The sequence below is a fragment of the Erythrolamprus reginae genome, chromosome 2 (genome assembly GCF_031021105.1).
Source record: "Erythrolamprus reginae isolate rEryReg1 chromosome 2, rEryReg1.hap1, whole genome shotgun sequence".
NCBI classification, from domain to species: Eukaryota; Metazoa; Chordata; class Lepidosauria; order Squamata; family Dipsadidae; genus Erythrolamprus; species Erythrolamprus reginae.
The window spans coordinates 186972354-186991236 of record NC_091951.1 but is presented as its reverse complement, the minus strand read 5'-3'; the positions used below and the strand labels follow the sequence as shown (position 1 = coordinate 186991236).

At 43.8% G+C, this 18883-nt stretch overlaps 1 protein-coding gene and 1 long non-coding RNA gene across 2 annotated transcripts; one reads left to right on the top strand and one right to left on the bottom strand.

Annotated features, from left to right (window-relative positions):
* The first annotated feature begins 7350 nt into the window (after positions 1-7350).
* LOC139158719 (uncharacterized) lies at positions 7351-12731 on the top strand. Its single transcript, XR_011557734.1, has 2 exons — positions 7351-7633; positions 12581-12731. It is a non-coding gene; the product is annotated as an uncharacterized lncRNA (long non-coding RNA).
* An 836-nt stretch (positions 12732-13567) lies between these two features.
* HOXC11 (homeobox C11) lies at positions 13568-16551 on the bottom strand. Its single transcript, XM_070736050.1, is given in 4 exon segments — positions 13568-14069; positions 15847-15991; positions 15993-16163; positions 16165-16551. Coding segments are annotated over 4 exon segments (936 nt in total). The 3' UTR covers positions 13568-13836.
* Between the last annotated feature and the right edge of the window lie 2332 nt (positions 16552-18883).

Genomic DNA, 18883 nt, shown 5'->3' with positions numbered 1-18883 from the left:
TCAGCCCCATAATTATCCACGCATCGCTCCCCACCACGTGACGGCTAGGCCAATGAGGATTGAAAATGGCCTTGATGATTCAGACGCCAGTGACGTCACCGGGGTCAAGTTGTTTCGAGAGGAGAAAACCTGCGTGGAGCAACAGCGACATCTATCCGCCTCGGGGAGGTAGGGAACCCGGGACCTTCACATTGAACAAAGGAGGAGAGCGACACGCTTTTCCAAACCCCGAGTTTGTTTACCAATGAACAGGACGCGTGTCTGCACCGGATTGGGGGGGAAATAGAGGAAGTGAGCCCGTAAATAGAAGCAAAGTCAAATTCAAATCAAAAGGTCAGCAACGAAGCTATCTATCTATCTATCTATCTATCTATCTATCTATCTATCTATCATCTTTTAAATAAATAGAAACATTAGAAGGGAAAAAAACAAATAAGCCAAGAACCGAAGACTAAATGAACTTTTGGACCCTTGGAATCCTTCACCCCGATTACATCTCGAAATGCACGGAAAATGTTTCTGCAGCTACCTTCTAATTCCTTCAATATTTTGGGGCTTCAACTTTTTAGCCTAGCCGTAGGACAACGAGTTTACTTTCCAAAAAAGTCTTTAGAAAAATCATTGTCGTTGTTGTCATTAATTGGAGTCAAAGAAAGATGAAGCTTTTCCGGTTAAAAAACAGTCAAGAGATTTCTATTTGAAAATCGCCATGGACATTTGTGCTGGTTTAGTGTTTATTCAAAAAGTGTTTCCCCCCCCCCTTGCCTTTATTGTACGAATTTCACCTTTTAAGGATCTTCTAGGATTTGGAAAGAAGGTGGGAAGGAAATGTCCTCCTCGAATAACCTGTGTCATTAGTTTAAAGTAAGCAGGAACCCTATTTACATTTCTTTAGAAATCCAAACATAAGCACAAGCTTGTAAATAAACTGGGAAAGTGCACTAACAAAACTAAAACAGCATTCATTTCTATAGGATTGTGTGCATCTGCTTCCTTCAGGAAATCATCCCTATAAAATAAAGTATCAAATTGTGGGGTGTATGAGGAACCTTTTATTTAGGAGAAGGAGTGCTTAATCACAATTGTAAGCACAATTTTAGTTTATCTTTATTTTTTATTGGTTGCACACTAGGGTTTTTGCTTTTGTTTAAATGATTGTTTCCGTTAGTTAATTTTCATACCCTTTACAGTTTATGCTTTGCTTTCTCCTTGCCGCCTCTCTTTCTCTCTTTGAACTTAATGATCTCAGAATAATAAATGTTATCTCATAGATTAAGTTACGTTGAACGAGATGTTTTCCTTGTAGCTGCTCTCTTTATTGGAAATTTTCTCAATTGGGTTGCAATTAAGTCAAATTGTTCTTCGGGCGTATATTAAATTGACTAACAATGTTAACAATCCCAAACTGATAATCCTGTGGATGATTGTCAGCTGGAGATGTTTTTCTCTGAATTTTATGTGTGAGTGAGCATGAATGAGCATAGTTAAATACTTGCCATCTCACTAAGGATTTTGATGAAGAGATAAATAATGATCATACTTATCATAATGACCCCAAGAACAGATTCACTCAATGGAATGAACCTCAAGATCATTGCAAAGGATTTGAAACTTCTTTAGAGGGTTCAGAGTCATTTTCAAGGGGTGGATTGTCTGTCCTTCAAAAAAAAATTAAAGAGTGGGGGAAATTTTACTTTAAAAGATTGAGAGATGTGGAACTTAACCACTTTTGGTTAAATAAATATATATCAAGAGATTTTTTTTAAAAAAAAAATAGGCTGAATGGCTGCCTAAAGCCAGCCAAGCTTTAAAAACAAGTTTTTAATGACCTGGTTTTACAATTCAATTTGGCTGTTGCTTTGAAAGGACTTGCAAAGCTGGGGGCCCCACCTTCAAACCCCCCTCCTCCCTCCGATCTTCAAGGGTGAGAAGTTTTAATATCTTTAGGCCAAGGAAGTCTTAAACCACATAATTCTATTTGTCTCAAGTCCTCCTTCACACACAAGTGCCCTCCTTCCCCCCCCCACCCCCGCCACACAATTCAAAATACAACATGCTAAGAGCTCTCCTGCACTTTAAACATTTGCTTCCTTTGGAAAGCTATTCCTGACTTTATAGCCTCTTGTTTGTGTTATCTGCATAGGTCTTTAAAAAAAAAAAATAGTTTGAGAGAAATCGTTCTGTTTTACGACATCCCACGAAAATCCCACATAATATTTATAAGCAAAGAATAAAATTTTAGCAGGGGAGCCAATGCTCCCTCATTTATAGGTGAAGAAATTAAGGGCCAATACAGTGGGGCACTCTATAGTTTTCTCCCAGTTCTCCCTTCCGCCCCCTCCCCAGCCCTTTTATTTTTGCAGCTTCTATAGCTAACTCAATCATTTCTGGCTCCAAAGCTCCTATGATCCTTTCACGGATGCCTTTTTGGGGAGAAAAAAACCCCCCTGTCTAGATGAAAATGAAGTGACAATGCATTTCCGAAGTCTTTCATATCTATATTTTCCACTCTGGATCTCTTTGGCTGTATTGAATTCCATCCTTTCTCCCCCATGGGAAATAGGAAAAAGGAAGCCCAAATTGCATTGAGATAAAAGCCTGTCAAATAATACTATCTCTCCCCCCACCCCATCCGCCCAGGGTCTTTTTCAGAGATTCATATATACAGCATGGAGGACTTTTTATCAGATTGAATATAATTGGAGACAGAGTGGAAGGCTTTTGGATGTGTAAACCCGGTAGAAATTAAATATTGATTGCCTATTTGTCATTATGATTGCTTCATTAAAACAAAAACCAAAACAGAAGCGGATTTGTTTTTATCTGTACAAGCCATGGAAAAAGTTTCCAGTCTAAATTGGGTTGATAATTGAAGCCTCCCACAAACAGATTGTCCTAATGGCTAATGGAGTGGCGAAAACATCAGATTCATTTAAAAGATCGAAGTATAACTCCCTCCTTTCAGTTCAGAATATGTTTCTGTATGTGCGTATAAACCTATACAATTAAACCGAGGTCTTCCTTTAAACCAGAGCATGCGAGTGTACGTAGAAATCCAAATAATACTTAAAGTATATAAAAATAATAATAATTAAAAGTATGATAAACACGGGTCATTAATGAAAAAAGAAATAAAATTCATCAGCTTAAGTAGAACCCCCATTGGGAAAATGCTTTAGTCTAATTGCGGAAAATAAAGACCAACAAAATGCTATTAAAACTGAAATGGTGGAGAAATCTCTCCATGCGGGCGGGCGGCAGGGTGGGGCGGGAGATCTTAACATCTCAATCTGGCTTTTTACATTTCTTTAGAAACAAAACGTGTAGTGCATATTAGTTGGGTTTTTTTTTTTTAATAGTAATAAAATAAAACCACCAAAGAAAAGATTGAGGTTGCAGGTCACGGGGCTTAACACCTAAGTAGAATTGATGCTGGTTTGTGTGAGTGCCTTTTGGATTCATTAATGCATTTATCTTGGGCCTGGTAGTTATTTGGAATTATTGGACTGAAGTAAAAGTCAGGAAGTGATTAATTTTTTAAAAAAAAGTCAAAGAAACAGGATAAAGTGCGCCCTGCCAGTTTTCTGCCTTCCTGAGTATATAGAGCAATCTGCAGACGGTCCCCTATTGTCTGCAGTGTCTGATTGCTCTTTCGCTGAATGCCAAAGGCAGACAGTTCTGTTGACCCCCCCCCCCAAAAGAGGTCTTGAAGCCAGGTCCCCTTCCATTCCCTTGAAACAGCCTTTAGCCCCAAAGACACAAGGCACGAGGCTGCAAACACACACACACACAGAGAGAGAGAGAGACAGAGACAGAGAGAGAGACAGAGAGAGAGACAGAGAGAAAGAAGCAGAGAGAGGCAGAGAGACAGAGAGAAAAGCAGACATAGAAAGAGAATGAGAGAGACAGAGAGTGAGAGACACACAGAGAGAGACAGGCAGGCAAATAGACAGATAGACAGACAGACAGACAGGCAGGCAGGCAGGCAGGCAGGCAGACAGAGAGAAAGAATGGGGGGATATATGCAGAAACACTGGCGCAGATCTATCTAAAGCTTCACATTTCCTTTAAAAATCATACACAAGTGTGAGGAGCGCACAAGTGTTTTGTAACTCACATACAAAAGCACCCACACCTCAAACTTTTCATATTGTACTTGTTCTCTCCCCCCCTCCCATAATTACCTAATCAAGAGCGAAGCCGCAAAATGACTCTTATGCCCACCATATGTTTAAACCCCCCTCACCTCCCTTAGCCAATTTTTTTATGATAAGCATTCATTTTCACTTCTCCGGGGGAAAAAAAATTTGGTTAGGAACATTTTAATGATTATTTTAAATTTGTATTTCTGCCAGCTATTATACCCCATGTTGCGAAGGAAATAAATATTCTGATTTATGACAAAGTGCACGAGAGTACAATAACAATGATGCAAAAATAAAACCCAACCCTTTAGATGTTGGCTTGGAAAGTGTAAACTATCACCACAAGAAATCTATCAAACTTTACAGTCCCTCTTATACTGTTTCCCTTCCTTTGACGCAACTTAAGTCGAAGAATTATGGAATGATATTATATGCCTTGAGGTGGTATTGAAAACTATGCTCCAGTTATTCCTACCCCCAACATAGAAGGAACACACAGGTATTCGTCCTTTGTGCTTAGGCTCTGAAATTAAAGTTGACATGCACTGTTCACGTTCCTGATCATATTACATTTATCCACACACTGTTTTATGTCTATAATAGATAAAATATCTACATGTATGCAGCTATGTACACACACACACGCACACACACACAAAATTCAATTTCTTCAGTTAAGTGGATCAACTGAAGTCGGCGGGGAACAATGCCTGCGCATTGTCTTTGGATGAAAAATGAAAACCGTATATATTTCATTCGCTATATGATATATTCCATTTTTATGTTAGAAGTTAAGCGTGACTTCAATCTGGGGCATGGAAAATAAACCTTTTAAAATGCTTTCATAAGATAGAAATCGAAAGCACTTTGCCTAACTAGCATGCTAATGTTATTAGTATCAGCATTTTAAGGCGTGAAGGAGTAATGCTAAAAAAAAGAAACTAAATTATCTAATAGGTGGAAATATATATAGGAAGGTTTATTGGTTTTTTTTTGTTCCCCTTAAAACGATATTACGTAAGCGCCAGATCTTTTGTAATGTAAACTGAGTATACGAAGAAAAGAAATGAAAGAAAGAAAGAAAGAAACCTAGACATGGTATTAGATTTTAGAGAAAGAACCGACACACCAAATAAAAAGGGATAAAATACATAAGATTTGTTTATTTTGAAAGGAAGAACCCAAAGATTACTGTGAATTACAGAAGAAGCAGCTCCTTCGCAATTACCCTTGATTCTTCAATAATATTTTGAAACGCCAGGTATGTAAAAATAATTTTATTTCAAAATATATATTCTCTGTCCTTTTCCTATTTTCCTATCATTTCCCATTGTTCTCAAACTGATGATACGTTGCCCTACTGCCAGAGAGGATTGTTCACACAAAACCAGAATTAGCTACTTATTTATATTTTTCATTCTGCCTCGCTATTTTGTAAAGATCCGCGGGAGTAAGTGGTTGATTTCGTTCAACCAAGTGGATCATAACACAGAGGTGGCAAGTTGGATATTATATAAGTACACTGTTGGAACTAGTTGCCTTCCGTCCTTTTTAGATTTTAAATTGTCTTTTTTTTTCCCATGGAAAATCACAAGGCGATCCAGGTATGGTAAAAATCATTTGGACCAGGTCTTTAGATTTACATTAAAAATACTGAAGAATAATGGCTCAAGATCAACGCGTTGACCACCCCCTCCCTTCTTTCTTCCTCCCTCCCTCTTTCTTTCTCCTACGCTGCAAATAACCTTGACTGTCTCCCCCCCAAACGAACAAAATCGCTAAAAAGAACAAACCATGGGGACATTCTGAGCAGCTTCCATCGAACAGTGACCCATTTTTTAAAAAAATTGCTGTAGCAAAGATTCCAATACATTCTTGGGCTCCAAGCTGCATTCTTGTGATTTCATGGTATGATTTGTGAGTTATCACAAGCAGAGAAACAGTGCTTAAGTCCAACATATGTTGACCAGCCATATATGATCCACCTTTATTAAACGCATATAAAAAGGGCCTTAATGAGTCGCCATCTTGAGGGAGGATTTGGTTAGCTCGCTTCTAATAAGAAGGCTAAAACTGTGCCTGGGTTCTTGTCAGATTCAGAGAAAGTTCAGATTTGTTCAGAAATATTATGAAAGCGGGAAGGTGAAAAACCTAGCAGTTTTCGTTCGTTCAGAACAATGTCACTCATTAACTGCACAGAAACCTCATCCATCCAACTATCCACCCATCCTATCTCTGTCTGTCTGTCTGTCTGTCTGTCTGTCTGTCTGTCTGTCTATCTATCTATCATCGTCTGTCTGTCTGTCTGTCTGTCTGTCTTATCTATCTATCTATCTATCTATCTATCTATCTATCTATCTATCTATCTATCTATCTATCTATCTATCTAGCTAGCTAGCTATCTAGCTAGCTAGCTATCTAATATCCTACCTATCATCTATCTGTGTAATCTATCTCTCATCTATCCATACCCATCCATTATCTATCTCTATATCTACCTTTCATTCAATGAATCTATCTCTTCCGTCAAAACGTTTTGTGCCAGTCAGATGTTCAAAAATAAATAAAAAAGAAGGGGAGAAGCAGAATTAATGGCACCTTTAATTGTGGAAAAAGGGACTGGTTCCAAAACACCAGTCTGGTAAAATGGGAGGAAGATGGGATTTTATTTACATACAAAGAGAGGGGCTCGATTTCTTCAAAGGTGCCTCCCGCGAAAGTTCCCCTGAAAGGAAGTCAACTAAATCACACACACCGCTTCCTTCCTTCCTTCCTTCCTTCCTTCCTTCCTTCCTTCCTTCCTTCCTTCCTTCCTTCCTTCCTTCCTTCCTTCTTCTCCTCAAATGTCCGCGAGCTTCAAGTCCACTTCCCAAAGCCGCCAGCGCGGTTCTACTGTGAGTCCAGCTTGGCCAAGTTCCCGGGCCTAAAACAGAAAGTGAGGGGGAAGCCAAGCCGGACGCGTCGCCCTAAGGCGCGTTTCTCTTGCGGATCTGGTGCGGATGTGGTTTTTTTTACACCTTCCCTCCCACCCTCCGAGAAGGACTCGCCCTGGGGAGCCCATATCTGCTGGCTCAGTCAAGTTCCTCAACGCTACCTTTCTAGCCTACCGAACCCAGGAGGAAATGCGGTAGATACACTCGCCGAAGTCAACCGGTGCCTTCTCTCGCGCCCACCCGGGACGAATCTCGCCCGCCACCAATGGCCTTGGAGGAGAAGCTTGCAGTTAGCAAATTGCAGCTACGGGGAGGAAGTCGGGAGGAGGCATTTCTTTGCCCTCCGGCCGACCTAAAAGGCAGCTGTGGGTCCTCCCAGTAGCCGGCTTCGAGCTCGCTTCCACCCACCGACCCCGCCACCTTTCTCACAAGTGTCCCCGGCCAAGAGCGCCTCCTAAAAGAGCGTCCGGTTAAGTTTCAGGCGGGATTCCTAGCAAGAGCAGGAAACAGGTTGGCCCGCTCGGGGTTTGTGTGTGTATGTCGGCAGTCAGACGGGTGAGTTTCCCCCGCAATTAGCCCGAGGATCATTAAAGTGGCTTTTCCCCTGCAGTCCTCGGCCTGCGAGGAAGCTTTTCGCCTCCGATCTCTCCGACCAAGGGGAAGGGTGGGGGGGCGGGAGGAAAGAAAACGTCGCCTTCTTCTGCAAAGGCTGGCAGCTGGTAGGGAATTGTGGGAGGCGGGAGTGAGGCGGAAGAGGAAGAGACGGCCGGGGGAAGGAGAGAGGTCGCCGGGGGAGGGGTCGCCTCGCCGTAAAAGTTTTATGCCAAAGCGAAGTTATAAAAACTTCCCATGCGTTAAGATATTAAAAAAGGGGTTTCTTTTATAACAATCATAAACCTCGTAGGTGGCAACGGGTGTCTGGGCGTCTCTGCGTTAATGCCCGTGCTGTTTAAAACTCTAGATACGTGAAGCTACTGAGCAGCTGAGTTAAAATATGAAGGGTCGTAAAAACGCAGCGGCTGGTTCGAAATTTGGGGGGCACTCCCTCCCACGCGCGCGCACCCCCACCCCACCCACCCACTCCGGCCAGTCCACTCACTTGAACTCAGTAGGCGGGAACACTGAGTGGGGAGGAAGCGACTAAGGGCCTTTCTGATTCCGGTTTATTACAAAAGGGTTAAAGGTGATGGACTTGACTCCCTTGAAGTTCAAAGACATCATATATTCACTTTTTACCCCGCTTCTTACTACCCCCTCCATCGTCCCCCCCCCGAAACAAGTAGAATCTTAATGCACTGCTAAGTTATTTGGCTTTTCTATACCCCCCCCCCCTTTTCGGCTAGATGCCCCGGTTTTAGGGAAAGGTTAAAACAGAACCACTTCTCTGGACTCAAGTCTCACAGGGTGCCTCTCCGCGGTGGCCTTCCCCATCCCAATTTCAGCATCCCAGAAAAAAAGGAAGGAAGGAAGGACACAGAAAGAAAGGAAGAAAGAAAGGAAAAAAGAAAAAGAAAGGAAAGGAAGGAAAGAAAGAAAGAAAGAGAAGAAAAGAGAAAGAAAGGAGAGAGAGAGAAATAGAAAGAAAGCGAAAAAGAAAGGAAAAAGAAAGAGAAAGAAAGAAGGAAGGAATGAAAGAAAGAAAGAAAGAACAAAAGAAAGGAAGGAAGGAAAAGGAAGGAAAAAAGAAAGAAAGAAAAAGAAAGAAGAAAGGAAGGAAGGAAAGAATGAAAGAAAGAAAGAAGAAAACCCACCACCACCCTTCCTTCTTCCCCCTCCCCAGGAAAGCGCATTAACGGGTTAGTCCTACCTCGCACGGCTTCTTAATGCCCTTGTAAAGTCCCACATGGTCTATAAACTTGGATTTTACAACTGGCATTCCATTTTAGCTGGAGAAAAACTTTGAACTAGGCCTCCAGTTTCATTGTGTCGCAGCCCGGGCAAAAAGATGTGGGAGAGGAGGGGGGAGAGTGGGGGAGCCCAGGGAGGAAGGGGAGAGGTCGGAATGAGAGAGAGACAGAGTGTGTGTGTGTGTGTGTGTGTGTGTGTGTGTGTGTGTGTGTATGCGGGGCAAGGGTTGGGGAGGTGGGGGGAGGAAGCTGGAGAAAGGCTCAGCAAAGGCACCCTTATTTGTTTACTATTTACTGCGGAAGTCTTTTTCTACGGCCAGACGGTGGTCATTAAGGAAAAGTAAGCTGTTTAGGGCTGCTGGCTTTATTACAATGTCTAGACTAGTCGCCTCCTTTGTCCAGACAAAACTGCCGCTGTGAAAGGTATCTTGACTGGACTTTGGGACTGCGGGAGACGCGCCTTATTGCACCTTGGCTGGAAGTTTTCCTTAACCTTGGGAAGGTCTGGAAGCCGCTGCTTTGGGGAAGGAAGAAGGGCACCTTAAAAGTGGCGCGCCATTTTGCTTTGTCAATTGCCAGGCTCGCTCTCTCTCGCTCTCTCTCCCTCTCTCTCCCTCCCTCTCCCTCCCTCTCTCCCTCCCTCTCTCTCTTTCTTTCTGTCGTCCATTTTCATGCTGTCTCGCTTTTATTCTGAAAAGTCTTGCTACTTTTCCACCTCTTCCCTTTCCAGACATAGAGATATGTCTGGAAAACGCATTGCCCAGCTAATCTAGCCGTTTCTTTCTTTCTTTCTTTCTTTCTTTCTTTCTTTCTTTCTTTCTTTCTTTCTTTCCTTCCTTCCTTCCTTCTTCCTTCCTTTCTGCCTTCTTTCTTTCTTTCTTTCCTTTCTTTCCTTCCTTCCTTCCTTCCTTTCTGCCTTCTTTCTTTCTTTCTTTCTCTCTCTCTCCCTCTTTCTCTCTTTCTTTCTTAGGTCCATTTTCATGCTGCCTCGCTTTTATTCTGAAAAGTCTTCCTACTTTTCCTCCTCTTCCCTTCCTAATGTCTGGAAAATGCATTGCCCAGCTAATCTAGCCCTTTCTTTCTTTCTTTCTTTCTTTCTTTCTTTCTTTCTTTCTTTCTTTCTTTCTTTCTTTTTCCTTTCTTTCTTTCTTTCTTTCTTTCCTTCCTTCCTTTCTGCCTTCTTTCTTTCTTTCTCTCTCTCTCCCTCTTTCTCTCTTTCTTTTTTAGGTCCATTTTCATGCTGCCTCGCTTTTATTCTGAAAAGTCTTCCTACTTTTCCTCCTCTTCCCTTCCTAATGTCTGGAAAATGCATTGCCCAGCTAATCTAGCCCTTTCTTTCTTTCTTTCTTTCTTTCTTTCTTTCTTTCTTTCTTTCTTTCTTTCTTTCTTTCTTTCTTTTTCCTTTCTTTCTTTCTTTCTTTCTTTCCTTCCTTCCTTTCTGCCTTCTTTCTTTCTTTCTCTCTCTCTCCCTCTTTCTCTCTTTCTTTCTTAGGTCCATTTTCATGCTGCCTCGCTTTTATTCTGAAAAGCCTACTTTTCCTCCTCTTCCCTTCCTAATGTCTGGAAAATGCATTGCCCAGCTAGTTGCAAGATGCTATTTAATCTAATCCTTTCTTTCTTTCTTTTTTCCTTCCTTCCTTCTTTCTTTCTTTCCTTCCTTTCTGCCTTCTTTCTTTCTCTCTCTCTCCCTCTTTCTCTCTTAGGTCCTTTTTCATGCTGCCTCGCTTTTATTCTGAAAATTCTTCCTACTTTTCCTCCTCTTCCCTTCCTAATGTCTGGAAAATGCATTGCCCAGCTAGTTGCAACATCCTGTTTAATCTAACCCTTTCTTTCTTTCTTTCTTTCTTTCTTTCTTTCTTTCTTCCTTCCTTTCCTGCCTTCTTTATCTCTCTCTCTCTCTTTTCTCTTTTCTTTCTTAGGTCCTTTTTCATGCTGCCTCGCTTTTATTCTGAAAAGTCTTCCTACTTTTCTGCCTCTTACCTTCCTAATGTCTGGAAAATGCATTGCCCAGCTAGTTGCAACATACTGTTTAATCTAACCCTTTCTTTCTTTCTTTCTTTCTTTCTTTCTTTCTTTCTTTCTTTCTTCTTTTTTTCTTTCTTTCTTTCTTTCTTTCTCCTCCCTGCCTCTCTCCCGCCAGTCTTACCACCTCCTCCCCCTCAGTTTTTTAACCTGGAGTTCATCAGCCTTTCAATATGTTTTGGCTAGTTTGTGACATAATCACCTCTCAGACAACTTTATATTAAGCACACCCGCAGACTTTCTGAATCTTTGAGGAAGTGTGTTACTTCGGCGTTGGGGGCTCAAGCGTTGGCTGGAAAGAAGACGATCCCAAACAACCTAGAGAAAGCATGGGAGGTAGAACAATTCCCACCCAGGATTATTTTTTGGAGCAAAATAGATGATAGAGAGGCAGGCAGAAATAGAGAGATAGAGATATAGGCAATCCTTACCTCATCTAATAGAAAACATTTCTGTTCAGATAATTCATTCTTGCTTCATGATGAAATTGGAAATGGGATCTAACAAGCAAATTGAAGTTTCTCATCCACTCTGAACTTGAGCTTATACTTGTGGATATGCCTATAGTTTGATAAAACCCAAAAGGTCCCCTCGAAGCATTTTAGTGGAATATAATCTGTGCTAACAGTTTGCCATTGTAGGAGAAAACATATTTTGAGCTCAATTGTCCCTTTATCCAGAGGCTGCATGCTTTCAGGACCCAAAGCGAAATTATATAAGGACTGACTAAGGTTCAGTGCAAAATAAAGGGCTGCAAGTTGAGAAATATTTCGTTCTATCTTTTCTTTTTCTTTCTTCCTTCCTTCCTTCCTTCCTTCCTTCCTTCTTTCTTTCTCTCTCTCTCCCCTGCCTCCCTGTTTTCAATACTCTCCACACCTGCCTAATGAAAACATGCATAAAAGTAGTTAGGCACTTTCTCCTTATTTATCTTGTACCGGTTAGCAAATTGAGGCTCTCTGAGCGAGGGCAAGGTTGGGGTGGGGGGGAGGTTATTGACATGCAAACATAAAATTGCACTTCTGTCCCACATCCTGGGGTTGAACTTGTTTTGCTTAAGCGAAGGGATTAAGTACTTGACTTTGCATTTGTGCCTAGCACAAGGGGGTGGAAAGGAGGGAGCGAGGGTCTTTATCCTTGACGTTAGGAGGATTTCGCCTTCTTTGTCGGGGCAGACAGAAATGCGCTCCTTTTAAAGCATCGTCGCCCGTAATGACATGCGGGGGCGGGAAATATTGCAATATTGCTCATTAACCACCATTTCAGCATATTGCAATATATCATTGCTGCAGGGATGGGGAGGGAGAAAAAAAAAGGGGGGGGGAGACAGAATTTTTTTTTTTAAAAAAAAAAACAACCAAAAACATTAGTAGATGAGAGAAACAAAGACATCTGGAGTCAAACATAGCCGGGCCCCTATTGCTGGGCCAAGAAACGCCTATAAATGTAAATGCAGTGATGAAAAAACGATGAACTCTATTACAAATGTCTAGTTAAACACAGAAGGTTCATATTAATGCGAGTCTATACCACGGCAGGATGTTTCCCTCTTATATTCTACACGTCTGCATTTGTATATATGCAAACACACATACTTGCAAACGGGCATTTATTTTGCATAAATGTTTCTCTGCAGATATCCAGGTGTTTCGTCCGCGTGTGGACTATCTTTCTATCCTGGCATTGTAAAATCCTGGAGGAACGTCCACCCCACCCTGACTGCAGTTTGTCTTTTTAAGAGGGGAAAATACTAATAAAATGGTCAAATAAAATCATAATGTAGAACAGCTTGAAATCTCTTTATTTGCCATAGAATTTCACAGATTCGCCCTGGATCCGGCTCTTTTACATACAACCAAGATTTATTTATAACTGCGGTTTGCCGGTTGCTGGAGCTGTTCTCGTCCTCGTTGCTGGTTTGCTGGTCTCTTCTCGTGTCCAGGGGAGGGAGGGGGAAATGCATTTACACACTATTTAAGAGACAGTTATTGCAAATTTATTGTAGTCCATTCCACTTCCTCCGGTCCACCCCCCTCCCCAATCCCACCCACCCACCCACCCTGACCTTAGATGCAGAAACTGGATGGAGGAGAAAACTCAACCCCGGGCTGCCTCGGTATGTGTATACCACAAGTCTAGGAGGGAATCAATGGAACTTACACAATTATATGGTGGCGCCAATTCTCAGAGAGGAGATTTAAACCCGTTTTCAAGCAGGAAGGCTGTGTTCAGCAGTGGAAGCCTCGGTGAAGAGGAGTGTGTGTGTTTGTGTGTTTGTGTGCATGGCGGGACGGGTGGTGTTGGTGTCTAGTCACCCACGCTTACCTACACACTCACTATACACAGCCCTATCCACGCAGACTCCTATGGAGCCTTCGTCCCAGCTGTAGACTGTGTATCAGAAGTCAGGGCCACCACAAACCCTTTTCGGAACGGAGCTCAGCAGGTTCTTCCCAAGGATGGAGAAGGTGAGAGATTTGAAGGGTGGCAACGAGAAAGGAAGGCCATAATAATAATAATTATAATAATAACAATAACAACAACAACGAATCTTCCGAAGGAAACGTTCATTAGAAGTTCATAGAAATAGTCTTCAAGGTTTAGGGAAAGGCAGAAGGGGCTATACAAGACTTTACCAAAAAAAAATCATGTCCCAAACAGTTCTCCAAAATTCAAATCTAAGGAAGGGGGAATTTTTTTAAAAAACTCGGGGGTTGTTTCCGGGCTCCACTGTCAAGTCAAACCGTACTTTGCAACATTGTTTCTTCTTCATTACACAGAATATTTCAACGAGCAGAGGGGCGGTTGTTTGTTTGTTGGTTGGTTGGTTGGTTTTTAAATTTTTTATTTTTTATTTTGTTTACAAAAGGGTCATAAAATTAAAAAGAAAGTTCACAACAAGGGATTCCCCGAGAAATACTGCAGGCGGTCTCTGCTGAGTTTTTTTTCTTTCATCCTTCTGTTTTGAAACCAAATTTTAACCTGTCGGTCGGTGAGGTTCAACATCCGAGACAGTTGGAGCCTTTTCTCTTTGTTGATGTAGACGTTGAAGAAAAACTCCCTTTCCAGCTCCCTGATCTGGAATTTCGAATAGGGACACCGCTTCTTCCTCGTGCGTGGGGCACCTTAAAGGGGGGGGGGAGAAAGCGAGAGAGAGAGAGAGGGAGAGAAAGAGAGAGAGAATACCACCAGAAGGCAGGGAAAGCAGTTGCACAAAAGTAACCCTACAAAATCCTAAGCACCACCACCCCGCGCCGCCCCCCCCTCCAAAGGAGCGCTCACTTGCACACACACACACACACACATACACACACACACACACACAAGTTTCTGCCAACAAAACCTCTGCAAGATATTATAACCATGTGGGCAAATCTTTCCCGCTCAAGTTTTTTTAAACCTAGGACAATTTGCCCTCCTGGACTTTGGCCCTTGAAATAAAAGCCAAGAAAGAGGTCAGACGTCTGCAATACTGCTGGGAAACAGACTGCACCCCCCCTATTCCCCCCCCTTTTTTTAGTCTTGCCCTGTTCAGTAAGACAAGACAGGCTTTGCTGCTTTAGGTTTCGGGTGAACTGGAGTGCCACCCTCCGCAAAATCCCTTCCATATACGCGCCCCCCCCCCCGCGCGCGTTTTTTCACGCACAAAGAGAAAATCGAAGCCGCGGATCTTAAACCCGAATCTCCCCACCCCCCGCCCAAGAAACAGGGGAGAAAGGAAACACTTGCCCCCTCCCCTCTCCATCTCCAAGGCACTCGAGTGGCAAATAAAAACCTGGACGCTGCGCAGGCAGCCGGCACAATATTTTACCGTCCCATTCAGTTGTTATGAATGAAAATCGATGACGTTAAGGACGCGCGTTCTGATCAATGGCTTCGATCCGCGCCCCCCCCCCCCCCCCAAAGAACCACCATAAACGTGCGCCTTATGCGAAGGTGATGGTTTTGGGGGGGAAAGGCATGTACAATATCTGAGATGTCCCGTCTCTGGGGGGATTTTCTTGGGGGGGGGCGAAGGAGACGAGGCGCGTGCATGTCTTGTGCTGTGATTTCAGACCTACTCTAAGTACTTTCGAGCAACAAAGTAAAACAAAAGTCAGCCAATGGGAAAAAAGGGGAAATTGGGAAAAGATCGAGGACCTCTTTGCAAGTGAAGCACACGCTGGTGGCGAGAAGGTGCTGCTCTTCCCAGATAGCATACAGAAATATAGAGCACACGTTTTTTTAAAAAAACTATTATTATTAATAATAATTAAAATAATTAATAATAATCATATCATTTCGCCCATCGCTGCGCCTTTCCAATAGGAAAGGAACCCCTTGTTAATACCCCCTCTAAAGTCTGGCGTGACAAATCCCCTTAAAACGAACCCCCCCACATAAGTTCATGATCAAAGTTAATATTTGTCACCCCTGTGGGCTTTTTAAACCTCCCCGGCTGGGAGGGCGGGGGGGGGTCGGCCTGGGGGTCTCTCTCCTCCCTTCTCCCATTTCTCTTCCAGAAAGCCCGTTCCCATCGTAAACATCCCTCCCGGCTTTTGCAGGCTTATCATAAAACCCCTTTGAATGCTTATAAAAAAGTCCACATTAAAAAAAACAACCCCGAAACACAATCCAGCCGACAGACAGACAGAAAGGAAGGAAGAAGAGAGAGAAGAAGGAAGGAAGGAGGGAGGGAGGAAGACGGAGGGAAAAAAGGAAGGAAGGAAGGAAGGAAGAAAAGACAAGGAAGGAAGAAAGGAAAGAAGGGAGGGAGAAAGAAAGAAGAAGAAAGAAAGAAAGGAAAGAAAGAGAGCGAGCGAGAGAGCGAGAGCGAGCAGCGGGCTAGTTTTGAGCCCCTTCCTTCCAGCTTCCCCCCCCCCTTTAACGGCTGGCTCCGCTCGGCTCCCCCGTGCTACCTACTGGCGCTGCTGGCTTTGCCGGCGTCCTTGTTGGCCGAGGAAGAGGAGGTGGAAGAAGCCGGGTTGGTGCTGTCCTCCTCGTCTTCCTGGTCGCCGCCCTGCTCGCCGCGGGATGACAGGGCGGCGGGCTCGGCGGTGGCGGGTGGCGGCGACGGGGTCGCCTTCCAGCTTGCCCTGCGCCTTCTGCGGGCAGCCCTCCAGCGGGTTGTCGGCCGCGCAGTAGGCGTTTTCGAAGAAGCGGTCGAAGCCCTGCGGCAGGACGCTGTTTTTGTTCACGCCGGAGTAGAAGCCGGCGGGCGGCGGCGGCGGGTTGCCGCCGGGGGGTGTGATGGTGGCTGTAGGCGCCCTCGTTTTTCATCAGCATCTCCGTCATGGTGGACGGCGGGAGGCAGTCCCGGTGCATCAGCTCCTCGGCGGAGTAACACGAGGCGTAGCCGCTCCTAGGGTGCCATTTATTGGAGGGGTCCAGCCCGTAGGAGACCTCGCGTACGGGCTGCACCTGGGAGAGGTTGGCGGAGTAAGGGTAGGAGATCTGGCGGGACGGGGCCTGGGGCAGGAAGGAGGAGACGGTGGAGAACTCGGGGACGTAATAGGTGCAGCTGGGGAGGTAGAGGTTGGAAGCGCAACCCGCCCGCTCCCCGAAGTCGGCGCTCCGCTCCTTGCGCGACTGCGAGCAGAAGTTGCCCAGGTTGACCGAGTTAAACATCTTCCTCCTTTTGCCTGCGCTCCCTATAAGATGGAGAGGTCGGGGATCCGAGGGTGCAGAGGGGGAAAAAAAATTTGGGAAGGCGAGAGATGACGCGCGCTATCCGTCTTCGTCGCGCTCTCCGGGTGACACGTGATCCCAAGTAGATATTGCCATATATCAGTTTGGAAAGGCCCCTCGGAAGCGCAGGGGTGGCTCGCTTAGGTGAGGATCTCAGAGGTTCTCCAACGATTGGTTTCCCAACACCGCAGAAACATTATGAAAATCAATCGCGGAATTGGTGCTCATTTTTTCCCCTCACTCCCCCTGCCAGGCGCGCGTACACACCCCTTGTCAGCCTTCAGGGGAGACGCCAAGAGATGGCTGCTTTGGGAAGTTCTGTCTTCCTCTTCCTCTCCCGGTTTGGGTTGGGCTTTCGGTGGTTCGGGTGGGGTGGGGGGATTCAGTTGTGGGGTAGCTACGTGAGAGTGAAAGGGGTGGGTGGGAGGGCCTATCCGAGGCTTTAACTGTAATCTCCCTCTCGCATGTGTGTTCCTTTCCCATGCTAGTCATATTTTAACTGCTGGCTTATCTCCCCCCTTTTTTCCCTCCCCCCTTTAATGGAGATTGAATTACTAGAAGCTCAGAGGAGAGGATAAAGATTCTTCAGTAAGTTTTTCAAATATTTCTCAAGGTCTCCATTTGGGAGCGAGGCTAGCACCCACACTCGCTGCTGTCCTGCCCAGGAGGGTAGGGGAGAGAGGAAAAAAGGAGGGAGCAATTAGCCTCTGGCCTCCCCCCCCCCCCGCGTCAATTGATGGATCACCTGGTTGCTCTAAGCAGCATCTCAGGTAGGCAAAAATCTGGAGGAAATGCCCTTGGGCAGCCGGAGGGGACTTTTGGAGTGGTGGCGTAAACTTGAAAACTTTTGTTTTTGCCAGAGATGGGGAAAAAAATCTGGTGAGGCCTAGATGAAAGATTAGACTAAGCCGGGTAAGAAAGAGGCCAGCTCAAAATGAAGATAACCGATGATTTAAGATAAAGAACTGATAAAGGATCAGAAGCCTGTGTTGTTGTTATTTTTTTAAAAAAATGTTTGGTTAAATATTTATCAGGTAAGAGAAGTAGAGTGAATATTTAATGTAAGTGTTTATTGTCAATCAATATATGTCCACCGTGTCTTGTAAATTTATTTGGTCAGCTAAGTTGGGGGAGGGATGTGTGATAGAAATTAAGGAATTTTATTAAAGTCATTTGTCCTTGTATCTCGGCTTTGGATATATTATTTTTCCCCTTCTCATTTTGTAACCACCGTGATTTAAAGCTGAAAGAAGATATATTTGGGGAAGCGTGTGCCTTTATTGACACGTCCAGTGACTTTCAAACAATAGTTCTCTTCTCCCAATATTAATTCCGGAAACTAGGATACAAGATATATAAAACATATGGGTAGTTGGATGAGGTGATTCATATACACATAAAAGCATCCAAAAGAGATGTTTTTTAAATGAACGTGGACTTGATTTGCTGCTTAAAGTAAAACGAAAGAAAGATAGATAGATAGATAGATAGATAGATATTTATTGTCAAAGCTGATTTGACAATATTTGTTTAATAGAAAGAGCAGAGCTGTCTAATATTCTCTCGCCCCTTTGTTATTTCCTCCCTTCCTCCTCCCCTCCCAAGTTTTATGTTTTTCTTCTTTTAATTTACTTCTTGCCGATTCTGTTTGCTCCATTTTGTTCTTTCAGTCTGTTCCACCATTGGGCAGAGAGATGGGTTTTTTGGGGGGGAGGGAATCACCTACAATTTTACTTTGTTTAGATAAAATCCTCCTGCCTTTATTGCCGTCGCTGGCTCCACTTTTGGACAGTTTAAAAGCCCCATAAGAAAATTCACTTAGTAGCAGGAGAGTAAAATGACTTTAGTAGGGATATCCTGTCGATGGGTGTTGTAGAAAACTAAATTCATAGGAAAAAATGGGAAAGTTTCAGAATTGTAGTAGCCGGCTTGCAAAACAACACATTTAAGAATGTTGTCCCTGCACTGTTTGCAAGAGACTTTTTTCCCCTCTGTGCGGAAGAAAGGATGGCAGGAATCTTTTAAAATGCACAACAAGGGAAAGATGGCATGAATTGCCCTTTTGATTTATTTTCACTGATGTGTTTTGATTCGGCGACCTTGCAAAGCAACAGATAAGGGCTAGTTGGCCAGACAAACCTGGTTCGCGGGTATTATTTTTTTTTTCTGGGAAGGATTCCGCATAAAGCCAAATGGAAGTGCAGTTTAATAAGCAAGCTACTTTACAACAAGAAAGAGATCAGCTTGATGGACCATGTCTCATAAAAGACCA